This window comes from Chrysochloris asiatica, unplaced genomic scaffold (assembly GCF_000296735.1).
Source record: "Chrysochloris asiatica unplaced genomic scaffold, ChrAsi1.0 scaffold00104, whole genome shotgun sequence".
Taxonomy (NCBI): domain Eukaryota; kingdom Metazoa; phylum Chordata; class Mammalia; order Afrosoricida; family Chrysochloridae; genus Chrysochloris; species Chrysochloris asiatica.
Genome location: NW_006408622.1, coordinates 10,470,395 through 10,490,463, shown reverse-complemented (window position 1 = coordinate 10,490,463; position 20,069 = coordinate 10,470,395). Strand labels below are relative to the sequence as shown.

The 20,069-nt window shown below is 47.3% G+C and overlaps 1 protein-coding gene across 1 annotated transcript in view; it reads right to left on the bottom strand.

Annotated features, from left to right (window-relative positions):
- DMKN (dermokine) overlaps positions 1-19,167 on the bottom strand; it is a 29,697-nt gene extending 10,530 nt beyond the window's left edge. Inside the window, exons 1-11 of the mRNA XM_006867414.1 lie at positions 18,796-19,167; positions 18,353-18,553; positions 18,191-18,253; positions 17,860-17,910; positions 17,635-17,709; positions 16,687-16,743; positions 16,271-16,327; positions 16,040-16,090; positions 14,313-14,354; positions 13,636-13,689; positions 12,505-12,546 (exon numbers count right to left, since the gene is read on the bottom strand). Of these exons, the coding sequence (XP_006867476.1) occupies positions 12,505-12,546; positions 13,636-13,689; positions 14,313-14,354; positions 16,040-16,090; positions 16,271-16,327; positions 16,687-16,743; positions 17,635-17,709; positions 17,860-17,910; positions 18,191-18,253; positions 18,353-18,553; positions 18,796-19,167 (1,065 nt within the window). The remainder of the gene's footprint in view (positions 1-12,504; positions 12,547-13,635; positions 13,690-14,312; positions 14,355-16,039; positions 16,091-16,270; positions 16,328-16,686; positions 16,744-17,634; positions 17,710-17,859; positions 17,911-18,190; positions 18,254-18,352; positions 18,554-18,795) is intronic.
- Positions 19,168-20,069: the final 902 nt, after the last annotated feature.

Sequence of the window (20,069 nt, the reverse complement as noted above, 5' to 3'; positions counted from 1 at the left end):
TGGATTTTCAAGGGTAATTTCAACTTTACAGGATTTTCCCTATAAGTGCCAATTTTAGATTCTGTGGCAGGATAATCCACTGAGATGCAGCTTTGTTTTGGCTGTATCCCACAGGGGTAATGGAGTCCGGCAGACTCACAGAGCCTGGCTTTGCATCTCCCTGTGTGGTTGATTTCCTAATTCCCTCTCCGAGAATACCAGTAAACCCCTCTTTTCCCACAGGCCTACCTGAAATCTGCCAGAACTTGAGTGTGGGTAGGAATTGAGGCACAGCCCTTATTGCTTCATTACAGACACACCTAGCAGATGGGAGCTGGCCTCTAGGTTAAGGGAAGGACCTATGGCATTTGAAGGGTGAACACATGGTCCTTGGAGGCCTTGGTGAATATGGTAAAACACCTAGAATCCTTGGAGAGAAAGATATCAGAGGTGTGACGAACTGGGATATAGGACCCAGCGTTGTCATTGTTGGTAAGTGCCATTGAGTCAATACTGACTCATAGCAACCTTATGCACAGCAGAACGCAACACTGCCCAATTCTGGGCCAGCCTCACTATTATTGCCACGATTGAATTCATTGATGCTGCCACTTTGCCCAACCATCTCACTGGGGGTCTTCCTCGTTTTTTCTGACCCTCCACCTTACCAAACATGATACCCTTCTCCAGCGTATCCTTGTCTTATCTCTTCCTTCCTCCCCCAGTATTATCACACCTAAGAAAACTGCCACACCTTCCAGCAAGTCTGGTTTCTTCTTCTGTCACTAATCCTTTGTCCCTGTGTGTCTTTCCCTAAACTTCTCCCAAGAAGACTTCCTGGAAGGATCCCATTTAATTCTGATCCCTCCTTCCATTCATTCATTTGCAAATGTTTATCAAGCAGCCACTTGGGCTGTTGGCACTGGGGATTCAAGAAGGACAAGGTACCTTCCTTGTGGAGCTTATACTCCAGCGTAGGAGACAGATCATTAATTAACAAAAAACAAACAAGATCATTTTAGAGAATGGTATGTGTCTGTGAAGAAAATGAAACTGTGATAAGGATGGATAAGGATCATCGGTTAAGATGGCCTGGATGACATTATAAGGTCAGCTCCATGAAGATCTCGGGTTCTAGGGTGAGGGAACAGCAGTGTTTGCTGGGGACCAGATCATAGATGAGACCTGAGGAAAGGCCAGAGCCAGAGCACACAGAGCCATGTAAACCGTGATGGGGAACTAAGATTTTATTCTAGGCTACTGAAAAGCTTTTGGAGGGTTTTAAGTAAGGGAGCAATGTGTGTCTGATTTTTACCTCCCTGACTATCATGGAAGAATGGATTGTAAGTCCAGGACCTCTAGAGGATCCTAGAACCATCAAGGGAGAAGAGCACAAGCAGAATGTAGGATTCTATCCAGAGAAGCAGCAACACCAGAGATGGAGACAGAGATGATGACATGGAGAGAGGTAGCAGCTGAGGACTCTAGACTCATGGAAAGAGAAAGGCTGTGTGCTGGCAGCCAGGAGGCAGGCTTGCAGAATGTGCCCTTTGGTTACTTAAATTATTATATCTTCCTGAATGTTTTTGTGTACATGAAAATAAAATAAAATAAGAAGGAATAGAAGCAAATGCTATTGAATGATGATGATGCATGGAGGGGATTGTAATCATTGTAATGAAACAATGAGTGTAAAACCAATGTTTTCCCATGTAAACTATCACTCAATTCACAATAAAAACTTTAAAAAATAAAAAGGATTGTAGGGATCACATGAAATTCAGGGACACCAGGAGGCTATTACAAAGGCAGGAGAAAGGATGGACCTGTCCACTTCTTTTTCTTGTTGTTAAATGTCATCAAGTCAGTTCCAAATCACAGTGACCCCATATAGGGGTTCCAAGAGGCTTTTTAAATCTTTGCGGGAACAGAAAGCCTCATGTTTTCACCCACAGAGCGGCTGGCGGGCTCAGACTGAGGACCTAGAGGGCCCTTTATACCGGCCCTGGTGACACAGTGGTGAAGGGCTTGACTACTAATTAAAAAGTCAGCAGTCCAAACCCACCAGCTACTCAGCGAGGAGAAAGATGTGGCATTCAGCTTCTGTAAGGATTTGTGCTATGAAAATGCTCTGGGCAGTTCCACTCTCACCTACAGGGTGCTGTGAGTTGACAGTGAGTTTTACAGCAGAGGGCCTTACTCTGTGTCAAGTCTTCCTTCAAACGTGAAAGGGCTATTTCATCCCATTGTATTGCTCCAAGAGTCTGGAACCATGCTAAGATGAGGGAGAACCTAGGAGGCCTGGGTTTCCAGTATTTCTGATCCCCTCTCCAGGATCTCTGGTGTGGCACTGCAGGATAAGGCACTGCATCGCAAGGTCATTTTGAACAACAAGGCTGGTGGTTCAAACTCACCAGCCACTCCTGGAAACACTTTACAGGGTCGCTATGAGTCGGAACCCACTGGACAGCAGCACCTAACACCAACTCCAGGAAGCTCGTTAACTGTCAGCTGTAGAGTGAACTTCCTGTGACAGCCTCATGTTCGCTCCCCTGTGGCTGGAGAAAGTACTGCAGGGCCCTGTCTACAGCATTTAAACACAGATGACTACAAACCAGTGGCTACAATTTTCAGACAGAAGCAAAGAAGTAGTGCAGATCTTCCTCCCATTTAGATGGGTGTGATCAAGCGTGTTGCCTCTATTCTGTTTTGGATCAGGTTTCTTTGATTCATTCATCACTTAATTTGAGTCTAAGCCCTGGGGATGAAGCAAGACTAAGGCATTGCAGGGGTCACGCTCTCAGGAAACTTGCAATCTTGGAGAGAGTCACTTAGACAGGCAAGGTGCTTCATGCCCTTCATTGACTTCCTGCACTCCTGCAGCGATGTCAGGTGCAAGATATACAGTAATGGGGGCAAAATGTACCGGTTTGGTGGAACTTTGACTCAGAGATTCAAACTGGAGACTCTTGCCTTGTCCCCAAGGCTCCTCAGGTTATGACAAGCCTAAATTCAGCTTGTACCAAGTGCCTCTGTCTGGTTCATTGGAATTTGTCTGACTCTCTCTCTCTTACTCGCTCTCTCAGCATCTTGGAAACAGAGCAGCTGGCATTTGATAAAGTAACTCTTTCCCCTCCACCACCTACTCCCTAAACACATCAACACCACCATACCCCCGCCATGCCCACTAAAATTTCTGTTACATGAATGAGACCATTCTCTAGCATCCTCTAGCCCCTATTTCCTGTCCTCTTCCTGACCTGCTGGTTTATCTGATGAGACAGTCAAGGCAAAACCACAATGGGGCGGAAAGAAACTAGGAACAGACACACCAGGTTCCTGTCTTTGAGCAACCTCTTTACCCCCACCTCCTGATTTGAATAGTTCAATTGTGGCTTTGTCAGCCACCAAAATACAGACAACTGCTTCAAGTACTATAGGCATAGTTTTCAGACACAGGATGGGCAATGATTATTTTGTAAAGATGGGGAAACCAACACAGTAGATAAGTTAGCTTTCTTTTTTTAAAACTTTTTATTGTGCCCTTGGTGAAAGTGTACAGAACAAATTGGGTTTTCATTCAACAATCCATACACGTTTTGTTTTGTGACCTTGATTGCATTCCCCTGCAATGGGACAGCCCTCTGTCCACTCCCTCCCTGTGTTCACGGTTTCTGTGCATCCATCTTTCCAAGCTAGCTGTCTCGTGACGGGACGAAACCTACATTTTCTCTCTCGGTTTACCATTTTTCATACCAGGAAGAAGGCAAATTGTCTTCACCGAAATCCCTCATCCCTCCTCCCTGATCCAGGCCATCAACATAGTGTTAAAAGAATACAGTTTGAGAAAGTTTTAGGGGCACAAGAAACATGTTTTATTTCCACAAAATAAACTTATAAGTAGGAAGCTCCTCCTAAACAATTGTCACAGTGACTTTGGATGACAAAATGAAGGAAGTGAAAAAAGTAACTGTTTTATCTGATGAGAACGACCGTCAAGGCAACACCACCATGGGGTGGGAAGAAACAAGGAACAGACACACCAGGTCCCCAACCCAGAGAAAGAAGACATCAACACCCATGCCTGGACTGCCACAGGGTGGGAGAGCTGGGGTGAGTGGGGGGCGGCCACGGTTAGGGTCCTTGATAACAGAGGTCTTTCCCCATCTCAGTGGTGATTGGAGGACGTTTTCTAGAAGAAAGGAGATCAGATGATAGAATGGTGAAAGTCAGCATCCTTTCATTCAGCCTCTGCGCCCCCAGTTTCTCTGCTGTCCTGCTTTGTTTCCGTTGGGGTTCCCTTCACTTCTGCTCCTACCTAAAACAAATGCTCTGGTTTTACCAAGTCACTCTTCTTCCCCACTGGAGTCTCCTTCCTGTCGCTGAAGCCTTGTACTTACAAGACTTGTTTCTCTCGTGATGTGAACCCTTCCCATTTCCTCTCTTTAACCTAATGCCTCACTCTTCTCCTCATAGCTCTCCTTGAATGCTTCCACCATTGGTGGATCTTTTCACTCAGCACTCACTCGTAGGACACTCCTTGAGTATCTAATGATAGATACACCCCTAACAGGATCTTCTGTTCTTTAATACCTTTAGAGCATCTGCCAGAGCAAACCTGACTCAGTGTCCCCCAGTGAGATCTGAGAAATGACTCCGCTTCTGCCTCCAGCCTTGTGCAGCTCTCACGGCCACTCACCTACCAAAACTTCAGCCACTGCAGCAGGCCAGGTTGTGCCCGAGAAGCCTGCAGTACAAAGAGAATGTCTGAGCAGACAGCCCTCTGTCCCTTCCACACCCTGGTCTCAGGCTACTTCTCTCACGAGCCAGATTTTCTCTGCTCCATACTCACCGAGGAAAAAATGCTGTTTCCTCCCTGTAAAGAGAAAAGCAGAGGAGGTGATTGGTTTCTGTGGCTCAGGAGGATCCAGGGGGCAGGGGCAGGCTCAGATCGGGATTGTCTCAAAGATCCCTCAGTCTGACTGTGGATATTCAACCCGTGGGATTTTTTTCACGGCAGATTAATCATCCTAAGAACATTCACCTAAGATGATATTGAATGTGATTGTTGCACACACACTGACCGAGAGGAATGAAAACAGGATAGGCAGGTAGACTGTCTACTTGCTAGGTAATTATGTTGCTGGTAAGGGCCATTGAGTCAGTTCTGACTCTTAGTGACCCTGTATAGGGTTTTTCTGAGGAGCGGATGGTTGGCTTGGAGCCCCAGGTTTGCAATCCAAACCGTCCTTGCAGCCTAGTGCTTATCCTGCGGCGCCACACCAAGACTCCCAAGTCATTGGCAGAATGGGCACCCACCATTAGTATTAATTGCATCTCCATCAATTTGCAGTCCGGATATAGTTTCCAGTCTCTAAGTAGGAAGGTCCTCTCCCCAAGGCAGAGGAATTTATTGTCCTGAGAGATGGAGGGTAATACCCAACCTAATTTTTCTTTGCCAGTCCAATTAGTATTTAGCATATTCATTGACTGTGTTGGCAGAAGTGCAGGCAGAGTTTCCTTGGAGGCCAGGATGGCCAAACTTCATCTCTCACACTTCGGACATATTGCCAGGAGGGACCAGTCACTGGAGAAGGATATCATATTTGGTAAGGTGGAGGGTCAGAGAAAAAGAGGAAGACCCCCAGCGAGATGGATTGGCCAAGTGGCAGCATCAATGGACTCAAGTGTGGCAACAATTGTGAGGTTGGCCCAGGACCGGGCAGTGTTTCATTCTGTTGTACGTAAGGTCGTTATGAGTCGGTACTGACTCAATGGCAGTTAACAACAACAATATTGACTGAATTTATCAGATTGCTTTCTTTGCAGTTGAATGAAGCAAAAGTCTCTTTCTTTTTTTTTCCTTTTGTTTTATTTATAGAATAAAGCAATTATTTCCCCACTAACCAAGCGTTCCTAGGCTAGCTTTTCCTGAATGCTCATCTGCTGGCCACCCAACCCCACGCCAGAAGTCAGCCATTTAAAAAGCAGCAGACAGAACACTTTGTTTTGTTTTAAAAGTTGTTTGTTTGTTTTGTCTTGTGTCCTGTGACTTCTTCAGAGTCTTTCATTTTTCTTTGAGAGGGGACATTGGTCTCCAGGGCTCTCCACGCCATATAATGGCGGACGCTGCGCCCTTTAACATTTTCTGAGTGAGTAGGTATGAAAGGAACCCTGGTGGCACTGAGGGGTAAGCATTGAGCTGCTTGCTAATCACATGATTGGCAGTTCAGAAACCACCAGTCTCCCTCTTCTAGGGAGAAAGACGAGGTTGTCCACTCCCATAAAGGTTTACAGTGGCAGAACCCATATGTAGGTTTATGTGTATAGAAACTGCATATAGTCAGAATCAGTGACCGTAGGTGGTGGATCAGGAGATTGTGAAGAGCACTGAATCCCCTCCCCTCCCCTTCCTAACTCTCTCTGGGAACCTGGGTCTCCATTACAAAGGGTGGGAGGCATGACGTCTAAAGTGAACATGGTTCCGATTCAGCTAGCCAACATTGACAGAGCTGGTGGTGGAAGACTCTTCCCCTTCCTCCACACAGAGAACCCAATGGAAAATGATGGCAGTTGCAAGTCTTACCTTAGCAGGGTAAGTAGGATATGATTGCTGGTTATAATTGTAGTTCTGTGAAGAGAATGGGCAAGGGAGGGTGTGAGGAGAGAGAGAGGAAGGCATTTTGCTCTGGAATATCTACCCTACCTCCTGCCCTGGTTTTAACGTCCCTTCCTTAACCCCCACCCCACCTTCTTCTCTTTTGTGCCATGTGCTTTATTTTATAGCGTCTCCTCTGGCCAGTCAGAGTCCATCCCCTGCCAAACTTGATTGTCTTAGCCTAGAGTCCTGGTGTGGCACTGTGGGTTAATGTGCCAGGCTGCAAAGCCATTTGAACTGCAAGGTCAGGGGTTCAAACTCACCAGCTTCTCCTTAGAAACCCTACACAGGGTCACTATGGGTCAGAATCGACTGGACAGCACTCAACAACAACAACAAATTACCCCACTTCCTCTCCCTTTCTCCCAAGTGTTACTTGGGAGATGCAGATAGGAGATGAAGAAAAGAATTGAAGTCTATGTAAGGTGGTTGTGGTTGTTAAGTGCCATCGAGTCAGTTCCGATTCATAGCGACCTTGTAATAGGGTTTCTGAGGAGTGACTGGTGAGCTTGAATCATCAACCTTTCAGTTCAAACCGACCTTGCAGTTCAGCGCATTAACCAGCAGCGCCACACCAGGACTCCATGTAAGGTGGTTAGGTGACACAAATATCTGACTTTAGAAGTTACGGCAGTCACCTCCTGCCATGTTGGGCCAGACTGAGAAAACTGGAATTGGGGAAGGAAGAAGACAAGAGAAGGAGACTCACCTGATCAGCACCGCTTGCCCTCTTCTGTCGTGCTGTTGCATCTGCTCCCTGAAAAGGAGAGAGCAGCCTCAGTTAGTAAGTCTCCATAGTCACCCAGCCCGAGCAGACTTCCAAAGCTCCAGCAGCCAGCTGCCAAGGCTCTGCCCTCCTTCAGGAGCGCCCACCCCAGCCCTCTCCGAGGTCCATGGCAAATGCTGCCTACAGAGAGGGCGGTGAGCCTAAGGAAACTAATGACCCAGAAAAATGTAGGGCACAGATTTCCACACTCAGGGTGGGGGAATGAGGGTAGAGAACTACGTTTGGCAATACTGCCCCCACCCATGGCATTGGCAATCCCGGACTGAGATTAAAGCTAGAACAAGAAATGAGTGGTATGCTCACAGCAATCCTTGGGGTGGACTCAACCACCTCAGTCCCAGCCCATCTCTTGCCTCCGCCGAACCTTATAGGCTCTCTAATCCTAGCATACTGATGCTGTTCTCATCAGAGTCTTTGGAAGACTCAGTTATCTACAGAAGCTAAATTTATTAGAGTAGTTCTGGGTCAGAGGAGGGGAAAGAAAGGGGGGAAGTAGAGGAAAGCAGATGAACCAAATGAAAACTCCACAGATTCATTTGGCACCCTTCCTCCCCGCCCTCTCCCAGGTCTCAGCAGAGAGGGAATTCTAAGTTGTAGGTGAGAGGAAGTCTCATTGCTGCCCTCATCACTTCCCTACACAGACTACACTCACACACACTCACACACACACACACACACACACACACACACGCTTGGTATAAGGCTGTTCTTCCTCGCTCTGCCTTAACTCTCAATCTTAGCCACACCTGACATTTCATCTTAATCCCACTGTAGTCCCTAACAATGACTCACAAACAGGAGATCCACAATCCCCCAGATAGTTTTTGTTTGGTGGGCTTTGTTTATTTGTTTTTTAATGAAACTGTTGTTGTTGTTTTTGTTGTTAAGTGCCTTCAAGTCTATTCCAACCCATAGTGACCCTGTATAGGGTTTCCAAGGAGAAGCTGGTGAGCTTGAACCACTGACCTTGCAGTTCAAACGACTTTGCAGTCTGACGCATTAGCCCACAGCGCTACACCAGGACTCCTTAATGAAATTACTTGCTAACAATTAAAAATCCATTCTCTAATTTTTTTCCTCAAAAACCAAATGGCATGGCCACACTGGTCTGATATGTGTCCATGACAGTACTAAGCTGGGGAGCCTTGTCCTCGCTGGTGGGATGGCTCCATATGTCCAGCCTCATGTGCTTGACCTACTTGTCTCAGTAGGACAACTCTTGCCTCAGTGTCCAAAGGTCCTAATTCCCAGGTATTCCCTTCTACTGATCCCAGGTGTCCTGCTTGACTCTTCCTGGACCCAGATATTCAGATCCCACTGCACCTGTCCATACTTGACCCTGACCTAATTGTTACCTACTGTTTACTGACTGCCCTTCTGTTTCCCTTTAGCACAGAGAACTGGCCTCAATTCCAGGTCCCTCTGCTGCTCCTCCCGCTCTTTTAGGTCCCCACCCTACTCCCCTGCATCACCTACCTAGCAGCTCCTCCTCCCCAGGTCAGGTCAAACCCAACAGGAATAACAGCAGAGGCTTCATACTTCTGTGTCTGTTCCTCAGCAAGCCCTCCACCTTTATCCTAAGGAAGGCTTGTACCCAACCCTCAAGCCCACCACCTTTATTCCAGGAAAGACCTCCCACCCTACTCTTTCGTCATGACTCAGCCCACCCCACTCTCAGGTGCATAAAAAGAAGAAATTGAGAAGGGAAGGAACACCTCAGCAGGGAGGGTAAGAAACTGGGACAGATCCCCAGGAGCTGCTTGCCAAGGACCCATAATCCTGTGTCCCCACTGAAGCGAAGTCTAAGTCAGGTGGTCAGGTGGTCAAGTGAGCAGCACGCTTCCTCCACTTACGTCAATAATTGCTTTCCAGTTGAAAAAAGGAGTGTTATGTTTGAAGTCCTGGAGGGAGAAGGAGAGATCAGTGACCCGCAAGAGGACAATTCAGAGAGGGGTAAGGAACATTGTGTTGGGACAGGTTTCAAAATCAAGTGTAGGTGTGGGATTTGGGGTTAGATGAAGATAAGACACCAAAGGTTGGGATATTAGAGTTTGTTATGGTGTTATGGGTTGGGTGAGGTTACCAGTCTCAAAAATGAAAAGAGGGGGAATTGTTTTGACCAGTTGGCTGGACCTGGTGGCTGCCTTGAGGAATGTGTAAAGAGGGCGACCAGAACTCTAAGTTCTTCTCAAAGGCTCATACCTCCCAGAGTCGGCTGAAGTAGAGGAGGGCTCGAGTGCTGGGGGCTGGGATTTGACCCTGTGGATGAAAAGTGGGGAGCAGATGAGCAAGGGGACTGATCTCCTGTTTACCAAACCCCCTTATTCCCCCTACACTTGTTTCTTAGCTTTTAAATTTTTCTTTGTGACTGAAGTTCAAGGAAAGCTACAGTGATAACCAGAAACCACTTTGGGAAAAAGACGAGCTCTGTAGAGCCGCTAAGCCCTCGCCCTCACCCATCTACAGTGTCCTCTATGCCTGCTTCCCCCAGCCTCTGATAAAACATAATTTTAGCAAATCACCTGCCATGCCTTCTCCAGTCCTTTTCCCAAAAACTGGGCCTGCATTAATCTCTTCCATAAGCCATTAGACATTTTTTGACTTGGTAAATAACATAAAATGGCTTGCTAACAAAAATCAGATTTCTAGCGTCTCTTGAAAACTCCGATGTCAGGGCCACACTGGTCTGACATGCATGCCTGACAACACTCAACTGGAGAAACTTGATCACTCCCCAGAAGAATCCCACCTGTCCAGCCTCAAATCCAGCCCCCAACAACTGTAGAGACAGAAGACAGGAACAGAGACTGGGAGTCTGAAGTAGCCAAGGTATATCACAAGGACAAGGATGAGAATCAGTAATGAGATCATGATGATTTAGGAAGAGGGATGGGAGAGGGCTCCCATCCATCTTTATATCGTCTTCTCTGGAAGTCATGAGGTATGAAAGGTCCTCTGGTCCTGGGCAAAGAAATTCAGTTCTAAGAGAAAACTCGAGGAATTCAACAGAGTAGTGGACTGAGGGGAGGGTAGAAAGGACCCCCACTCCAGAAATCTGCAGAGACCTTTTTGCTCACTGCTGTCTTCCAGTCAAATCCAGATATCCCTGCTCAGGTTTGAGAGCCCCCAACTTTACCAGGAATGATGTTAATCTAGTTCCCCTCTCCTCCCGCCTCACTATGGGTCAGTTATCTTTTAATCACTCCCGTTAAGTACATCTCAAGATTCACAAAAAACCTGTGGCTGTTTGTCCTGGCCCTCTCGGAGGTGTCTGGGCTTTACCATAAGGTCCTCCCTGCTCAGGGACCTGGTTGCCCCATCGTCCACAAGAAGAAGACTGTCCCCATCAGAGACCGAATGTTCTCTATGTTCATTCATGCCCGAAATCCTCAGCAGCTGGCACCTTTGGCACTCTTTTCTCTCACTTCCCCATCCCAATCCCAGTCTTTAATGTTCCTGGGGTTTGGGCTAGCTTGTTGCCTCCCCACACTCCATCACCACCCTTCCTCTATAAAGACCACAAGTTTTGTGAAGGTCATTCTTTGACAGTAAGGGTCAGAAATTTCACTGCTCACAGGGACCAGTCCAATGGCTGAAATGACCTTGATGAGCAGAAGGGGTTTCACCCAGGGTCCAGCAAATGCCTCTTTGCAAGAAGCAATTTCTACTCTGCTAGAACCCTCACCACCCTGTGGACAGGGGACCCAACATGGCCAAAATAAAAGAATCCAGAACTATAAATCATTGTGAGCTCTCTCAATGTTTCAACTTTGGCAAATAATTCATATTGTTTTTTTTAAACAAGAGTGAATTCAATAAAACATCTGTGAGCCACCAAAAGCTATAGCTTTTGCCTTTGGTGTTTGCTTGAGTTGTTTATCTGCCATTTGCCTCTCTACTCAAGAGGTGCATCTACTCTCTGGTGTCAAATGGCAGCCTGGTTGGGTTCTCCTGCAGGAAGGATGAGAGGAGGGCAAGGAGGAAGGAAAGAAGAGGTTCTGAACCCCAAGTATCTCCTAAGGTCATGTACAGACAGGGCCTGTCACCCACCAAGCTCTCAGGATGTTCACTGTCTTCTCTCTTCTCCCCTCTCAGTGTGAGGGGCCTCAGCCCTCACGTGGCCTTTTAGCTCCACCTGAGTCCTCACCAGATCTATCCCTCACCCCTACCTCTCTGCTACCTCTCTAACTTCCTAAGGATTAGGCCTCTTTACTCTCCCCTTAGCTCGTGTAGCAGAGCGGATCACGACTTGGGTTGCTAACCACACAGTTAGTAATTCGAATCTACCAGTCTCTCCATGAGAGAAAGATGAAGCTTTCTGCTACTGTTAAGACTTAAAGCCCTGGAAACCCTATGTACAGCGTTGCTATAAGCCAGACCCAACTCTGTGGCATACAACCACCAACACCATCACTCTGCCCTAACCCTGCCTGGTCCCAAAGGGAAGGAAAGGAAAGAGGCTCAGCCCCTCCTCCTAGTCCCAGCTGTCCCAAATTCTCCCTCTCTTTTAAGATTTCTGCTGTCCTTGCCCAAGTTATTTTGAGCTTTCTTCATAGCCTTCATCATTGTTTCCCTGGCTTAACAAGCAGAGGTTTCACTTTCTTCTCTATCCCCTGCTCCCACAAAGATTGAGATGGCCTGGCTCCCCAGCCCTTACCTTGTTTATGGCATCCCAGTTAATAAAACCCAGCTTGGATTTTAAATTCTGCAGAGAAAGAAAAAAAAAAAGAGGGTTACCAAATTGGTTCATAGCTTGTCTCTGAGCCTCAGGATAGAAGAAGTCAAGGGCCACATTTGACTACTGATACAGAAAGATGTAGCGTAGTGGTTACGAATCGGGCTGCGAACCTTAAGGTCAGCAGTTCGAAACTACCAGCTGCTCCGTGGGAGAAAGATCAGGCTTTCTACTCCCGTAAAGATTTACACCCTCGGAAACCCTGTACAGGGTCGCTATGGGTCGGAACCGACTCGACGGCACTTAACAACAACAACAACAGAAAGATGACTTTAGCCTGTGGGGACAAGGGATGGGATCGGTTTTCCAAAAGACAGTGAGCAGAACAAATTTTTTAGAACTCACCTTCCAGAAAGCGTCAAACTTGAAGGGTCCACCCGGAGAGTTCTAAAGGAACGAGATGAGAGATGAGATGAGAGTAAGAACCCAATTCTATGAGAAGGTGGCAGGGCAGGCGATCCGAGTGGAAGAAGGGAAGACAAGGATTAGTTAACACCATGGTCACAGCCCAAAGTGAAATGATGCCTCCACTCACCAAAGTATTGAGTCCATTGAGTTGACCTCCTCCATTCTCCTCTCCAAACCATTGTCCCTGAGTGGAAGAAAGGGGACTGATGTCCAAGGTTTTTGCATACGGGGGCTCAGACCACCTATCAGCTTGTACCTGGCCCACTCATCTCCACAGTGTTCAAGTTCTGTGTACTCATCTCTGTAAAGACACCTTCTTGTTTTCTTGAAAGGGACCTAAAAATCCCGCCTCCTGAAAGCTTTCCCAGAATGACTTGTTGCCTGTTACCCCTACCCAATCCCTTACCTCTCTTTGTTTCCTGACCCCAAAGCATCACTAGTTATGAGAGTGGCTAACATAGTCCCACTTTGCACTGAGTAACCTGGCCATATCCTGAGATATTCCTATGTGGAAGGTTTCTCCAGTTCACAGATGAGAAAACTAAAGCTAAGAGTAACCCAAGAGCTGGCCTCAGGACCTGTCTCCATGTCTGACTCCAATGTATAGACTCTGTACCACCTTAGTCTGTTACGATTCAGAAAAGTCTACAATAAGTATGGGACGTGAGCAGGTTACATGTCACTGTCCCTGTATTATTTACCCAAGAGGAAGCTCTGGCTCAGAGAGGTTAACCGATTTGCCTGAAGACACACAGCTCACAAGTGATAGAGCTGTAGTTTGAACCCCATTTTTGGAACTCAAAGTTCAGTGGCTCTCCATTTTCAATATTGCCTTCTTAAATATGGTCTTTAAAAAGCACTCTTTTGACCATGTTATTATTTTTGTCTGCTTTTCTCCTCACAAAGGTGAATGAATTGCATAGTTTGGATGAGAACCCAAATGAATGTGCACAGGTTCAAAGCAACCTGCAAGAAGAAACTGATACTTCTTTCCTCAGGTCCCTGGCATTATGTCCCTACACTGCACCATCCCTCTCCTAAACCAATCCTGTCTGCTCCTAGGCTCACCTGGTAGTTGCCTTGAGAATTCTCAAGGATGCGACTGCCCTCTCCACTGACTTCCTGTGAAGAAAACAGGCAGGTTAGGGAGAAAAGGCAGAATAGCAGGGTTCCAGTCAAAGCTTCCTGAATCAGGGCACTGAGGCATGAACGTGTCAGAGGACTTCCCAGGACTAGACTCCTTTACCTGGATAGCTCCATCTTCCCTGGGAAATCTTGATCCAGCCTTCCGTGGCTTGGAGTACTGATCACTAATGATGTTTACGAATAACATCACCATCTTGGTTTATATTCATTTATGCAAGTTGTCCAAAATCCAGAAGGAAGGGCCTCTGCCACCAACACATCTAAATTCTTCCCTGGTTTTGAGGCAGGACTGAACCAGACTATTGTATTGAGTTGATTGAAACTTAAGGTCCTTTGGGGACTGATAACGTTACATTGGTCAGAACGGTGATGCTCACAAGGTAGCTGAGGTAGACTGGTTAGTCCCCTCCCAAATTAGAGGTAGGCACCTCTTGAGTCCAGCTTACATTATTTGGTGTGAAATATGATGAATCCCAGACTCATCCACTCTTCGTCTTTATCTTACACCAGGATGTAGGATTATCTATTCCCTGCCCCCCATTAGTATTGCTACTGGAGAATGGACCCCCACCAACAGTCTCCTTTCAAAGCCTTCTTACCCTGACACCAGAGTAGCTGGGGCCTCCCTGTCCTCTGAATCCCTAAAAGACAAAACAGAGAGATACAGCTCATTTTAGAACCTGGAGCCAGCCTGCAAATTGCATTAATACAGTTTCTTGAAAATTCCTCATGCAATTCTCTTTTTGGAACTTGTTGAAATAGCCTTGAAAATCATTTGAGAAGATAAATATCTAAGAATAAGTAATAAAGGCACTGGAAAAGATAAATGGCAGAGGAGAACTTAATATAATGTAAAGCTATCTTCTTGTAAAGTTCCCTAGCTCCTCTCCCAGAATAGAGGGATCCATTTAGCAAATAGAAACCCCAGAAGCTCCCCCCAAATATGTAGGTATTTACAAGTGGCATTTTAAACCAGTGATGGAAATGATTCAACACATGGGACTGGGAATATTAGTTATGTGTTTGTGGGGTGGGATTACTTAATCAATTTCCTGCCTTCTGTTTCTATCTGATTTTTCCCTCATAAGGGAGTCCTGGTGTGGCACTATACGATAAACACTTGCTCGAAAGGTCAGTTTGAACCACAAGTTCAGCAGTTCAAACTCACCAGCCGCTCCTCTGAAACCCTATACAGGGTCACTATGAGTCAGAAATGACTCAATGGCACTTAACAACAACAACCACAGGTAAGCACACAGCTCTGATTCAAAGTGGAGACTACGTCTGGTTGAACTGAGGAGTAAGACTAAACAATATTTAGAAAAGGACATTCCAGGAGAATTAAAAACTTAAATTGAAAAAAATGAAATGTTAGAAGTCGAAGTAATACTAAAAACCTTTAAAGCAGTTCAAGAGCAGAAACCATGAAAAACAGATTGACAGATTTGACTATCTACAAATTTAATAAGACTTTGGTATATCAAAACGATATCAACATTTAGTATATTGAAACTGTTACCAGAATTGGAGTAGAGTTATAAACTGAGAGAAAGGTTCTTAAAACCTGTACACCCACAAAAAGCGGTGTCAGTTGTTTGTTCAGCGTTGTCTGGTTGGTTTCTGACCCTTGGTGACCCTCTATAGGGTTTCTGAGGAGCCATCAACCTTGCAATTAGCAGTTCAGTGCGCATCTTACAGCACCACACCCCTTGATATATGAGGAGCTCTTCAGAAAGCCCCCTCCCCCGCCTTCTTCCCCTGCCCTTTCTCCCCACCGGGCCTTATTGCTCTGACCATACAGACCAGCAGTGTGTCAGTTTGTTAGAAACACGGCATCTTGGCCCCACCCCACACCTACTGAATCAAACCTGCAGTTCCACAGGGTAATTCATGTGCATGTTAGTGGGACATTCTGTCAGCCTTGGATGCTGACAGAAAGCCCAGGTTTCCAGAGTAACTAGAGAGGAAATGTATATTTTCTACTTCTCTCTGTCAAAGTGTTCATCCCCGAACTCTGTTTACTGGCCACAAGTTGAACATCTGAAATAGTTCCACGTGTGAAAGGACTGGTCTACACACGATTTCTCACAACCCCATCTATGCTGTAAAGTAGGGCATGTTACGTAAGGATTTGCAATTCATTGTTACGTTCGAGCTTTTCAGTATTTCAAATACTGAAAAATACATTTACTTTCTTCACCTCAAATTGTTAAGTTCCCCTTAGACAGAAGTTAGCAATAAGAATGGGACCAAGCAGTGAGTTCACTTATGAGGGGTGGGTACCACTGTGGTGACAAACTGGAGTGACCCCAGGTTTGGCTCTCACCTGACCTCCAGATCCCCCGGACATGCGGATTTCGTTCCCTGAATAATCGCACTGGGGGAGAAAGAGAAAAGGAAGACTTTTTCTTCCTCCCCTCCCAAATTCTAATTCCAAGCCCCAAATAAAAGCATGTTAACCCAAGGGTATCCCATTGGATGCTTCACCGCCCCTTATTTTACTTCCCGAAGTTTAAGGGTGACTTGTTAACACTCAAGTTACCCACCACACACTCACCTCGGGTTTATTGCCATTTCCGCTGCTGCTACTTGAAGAAGAGCCGGTGTTGGATCCCTGCAAAGAAAAGCCAGAGTTCATATGCTGTTTTTAAAGGGCTTGGAAAGGGTTCAAAGAGTTCCCAGCTGTATTGTGACTTTTTAAACTCTCCATTTGGACTCCAACTCTCTCCCTAACCTCCATACCTGCCCCATGGTTACCCAGCTGGGTTACCAAGTGAAGTTATTCTGAGCGCAGAGACGGTCAGGTGTGATCAAATGTATTTGAAAGTGTGTGGTCATGTAGGGACTCTGAGCTGATGCTTCCCACCCCCATCTGCATGGGTTGGAAAGACTGGAGTCAAGCTGCATAAAAGCGAACGTCTTTGCCACTAGGGGGCAGGCTGGGTCTCCTACTGTCCTCCCTCAGCCTCTTACCTGGGAGCCTGAGTAGCTGCCGCGATCTATATCCCTATTGCTTTCCAAGGGTCGGTCCTAGATGGAGAAAGAGGGATAGTCACAAGAGCAGTCAATGAAAACAGCTTGTGTTATTTGACTTGTCACGGTTACTTACCTACTCTTGCCTGAATATTTTCCCAGGCTTCCCCAAACTGCCAGGTGTGGCTCCCTCTCATGGAGTGGCCAGGCCTGGACTCCCTCCCTAAGATTCTCACACATCATGTGGGAGGACTCATGTGGGTACTACATTTATCAGTGTCATCCACTCCACAGTTCTGTAAAAGTCCTTAAATCTCCATGTGTGTGGTCCTGTCCCCATTTTTCCGGGAACTTCCCAAGAGCAAGGAGCAAGTGTGGTATTTTTCTGTACCCACCCCTCTTCAAACATCTGCCAGCCCCAGGTCTACTTGGACTTTCCAGGTGACCATGAACTGCAGGAATAGACATTAGAGAGGAGATAGGGTAGAAGATAAAGGACTAAAAGGAGTAGAAATAGGTAGGGCATCTAACTTCTGGAAAAAGTATGGTGGTGATGATGGTGGTTATGTGCCATGGAGTCAGTTCCGGCTCATAACGAACCTGTATAGGGTTTCTGAGGCTGTAAATCTTTACGGAAGCAGAAAGCCTCATCTTTGTTCTGTGGAACAGTTGGTAGCTTTGAACTGCTGACTTTGAGGTTAGCAGCCTGACTCGTAACCACTACATTACCAGTTCTTCTTCTTAAAAGTATAGTGCACATTTAAGGAGCAGCGCTTGATTGGGGCTGGGAGAGTGGAGAACAGAGGCTGAGGGAGCCTGCAAATGGCAAATACCACTGATGCCACCCACCTCGGGCATTCAGTGGTTTGGGGGGAAATCTTAGAATGCCTCTCCTCTGATCAGGGACCTCACCCCCATTTATAACTTCAGGGAAGGAGCAAAACTCACCCAGTTGGGCCCTGAGCTGCTTCCCCCACTGTTGCCACCATTGCTGCTTCCGCTCCCCTGTGAGTTAGTACTGCCCTGAGGAGCAGAAAGAGACCAGAGTAAGGACCATGATGGGAACATGGAGATCAGCTTCCTTGCTCCTCTTTCTTTGCCCACTCTAAGGCAGGCCAAGTTTCTCTATTTCTTTTCTGTGCAATATATCTCAAGTTGACCCTGTCTTCTTACCCCTGAGTTGTTAGAGCTTTCACCGGAGCCAGAGGGTTGGGGATTGATGCACTGTGGAGGGGAGGGGACAAGTGAAGTTAGAGACGTCAATCAAAGCCATCTACACAAACCAGGGCCTTCCTGCTTAGGTTAACCGTTCTTTCCCCTAACATGTTGCTTTACAATTCCCCACCGTTCTTCTTGTCCTCCTTCCCACATTCATCTGTCCAATCCAACCTTCTTCTTACCGCACCTTCTCCCTTCCCCATCATTCTTATCATTTTGTCTTTCTCCCACCTTCTGCCAAATGCCCTCAAACCCCCCTTTCCTGGCCCAGACTTTTCCTTTTTACCCCAGTATTCGGGTTGCTGCCGCTGCTTCTCCCTGAATTATAACCAGGCTGGGCCACAGCTCCCTACAGGGAGGGAGAGACTGGTATGAGGTGAGGAAGACAGAGAGGGATTGGTGGGAGAGAAGGAAGTGGCTGGTAGCAGCCTCCGCTCTAGTGCTTTACCTGACTGTTGGTTCCAAAGCTGAATGGTCTTCCATTGCCTCCTTGACCCCAGGAGCCTCCCTGAGAGTTGGTTACAAAATTGCCACCTGAGCCACTGGGGTGTCCATGTCCCCAGGGAGCTCCTGGGCCTCCAGGATTTCCCTGGCTATGACCTCCAAAGCCACCTTGAGATCCAGAGACTCCAGGGCCTCCAGATAGAGGCTGGCCATTGGGTCCCTGCAAAGACACCACACCTGCACTTAGTGTGACTACCTCTGACTCTGTGTGGTAGAGGAAGGACAGACATAACAACCGTAGGTAGAGAAGTTTAGGGAGAAGGAGCAGAACACCTGCTGAAACGTCCCCCAGACAACCCTAAATAAAAGACCCATCCATCCTTTTAAATGATTCTCAACCCAGCTTCCACGGCCCCTCCTTCCACACCTGGCTCCCCAGCCACTCACCCAGGCACCGTTGTTACCAGGCACACCTTGCCAGGAGTTGTGGGCAGCATCTATCCCATGTCGGATGATATTCTCAGCCTGTCTGCCAGCCTCACCCCCAGCATTTCCAAGAGCATGGACTGCTTCCCTGACCCCATTGTTGATGGCATCTCCCACTCCAGGTCTCATAACCTCCCTGACTCCAGAGCTGGCTGCTTCTCCAGCTCCTTGGCCAACAGCCTCCCCAACTCCATGACTACTGGTACCTCCCAGCCCATGCCCAATGCCAAAGTTTGCTCCAGCATTTGGCCCCCCACTCAACAATGGGCCAGCCTCCCCACTGCCCAGGCACAGGGCCAGTAGGAGGTAGACTAGGGACCCCTGCCACTTCATTTCCACCTTACTGAGTCCCTCCCTCTTGTTCTCTCTCTTCTGTCTTCCTCTTCTTCCCACCCGAATTTGATTCTTTCTATCCTTTTTCTTCTATGTCTACACACACACACTGCTCAGTTCTTTTCTTGTTTCTGACTTTTTGTTCCTCCCTCCCTCTGGGTCTGCAGCCTTCTCTCTCCTTTCCCAGACTCCCCTGGCTTCCCAGGGTTCACCTCCCTGTCTCTACTCCTTATACTGTAGCCTGGGAGGAGAAGAGACAGGGCTGGGCCACCCAGAGTCCCTCCCCTGGTGACTCAGGACCTAGCCACGGATAGGGTAATGAGCTGTAATTGGGAGTTTGAGAGTGGGTGTTGAAACAGAGAGGGAGACCTCTCGTATCAAAGAGGGAGGGAGAAATGAGATGAGGTGGGTACAAAAGTGTTCCAATTTCCCAACCCCAGGAATTTGGGGCATAGGGTGGGGGTAGGAGAATCTGAGGAGATAGGCTGTTGGTGTTTCTTGGAGGCAGGGGGTGAGGGGAGAGAAACTTGGGAGTGAGAAATCATTGTTAGAACCAACCAGGGTGCAAGGATAAGGAAGCCCAGCTGAGTGAGACCCACCGTAGCCAGGCTTGCAGAGGGGTACCAGGCGTCTTGTCTTGATGTCTTTCTCAGTTGCAGTAAGCCTTTGTCTCACAGCTCTCTCCCACACTGCCACATAAAGGTGGCTGACCTCAAGTTCTCCCACACTGTCCAACCCACATGAGGAGAATGGAAGCCGTGAGGACCACTCAGGGTTCTGGGGAAAGCCCTCAATGGGGACCCCAGGTGGCCATTGAGAAAGTGACCATGAGCTATGCAATCACCTGGGTGTCTCAGCTTAGTATGCGGACTGCTCTTGGCTGGGGAATCTAAGTGAGGAGC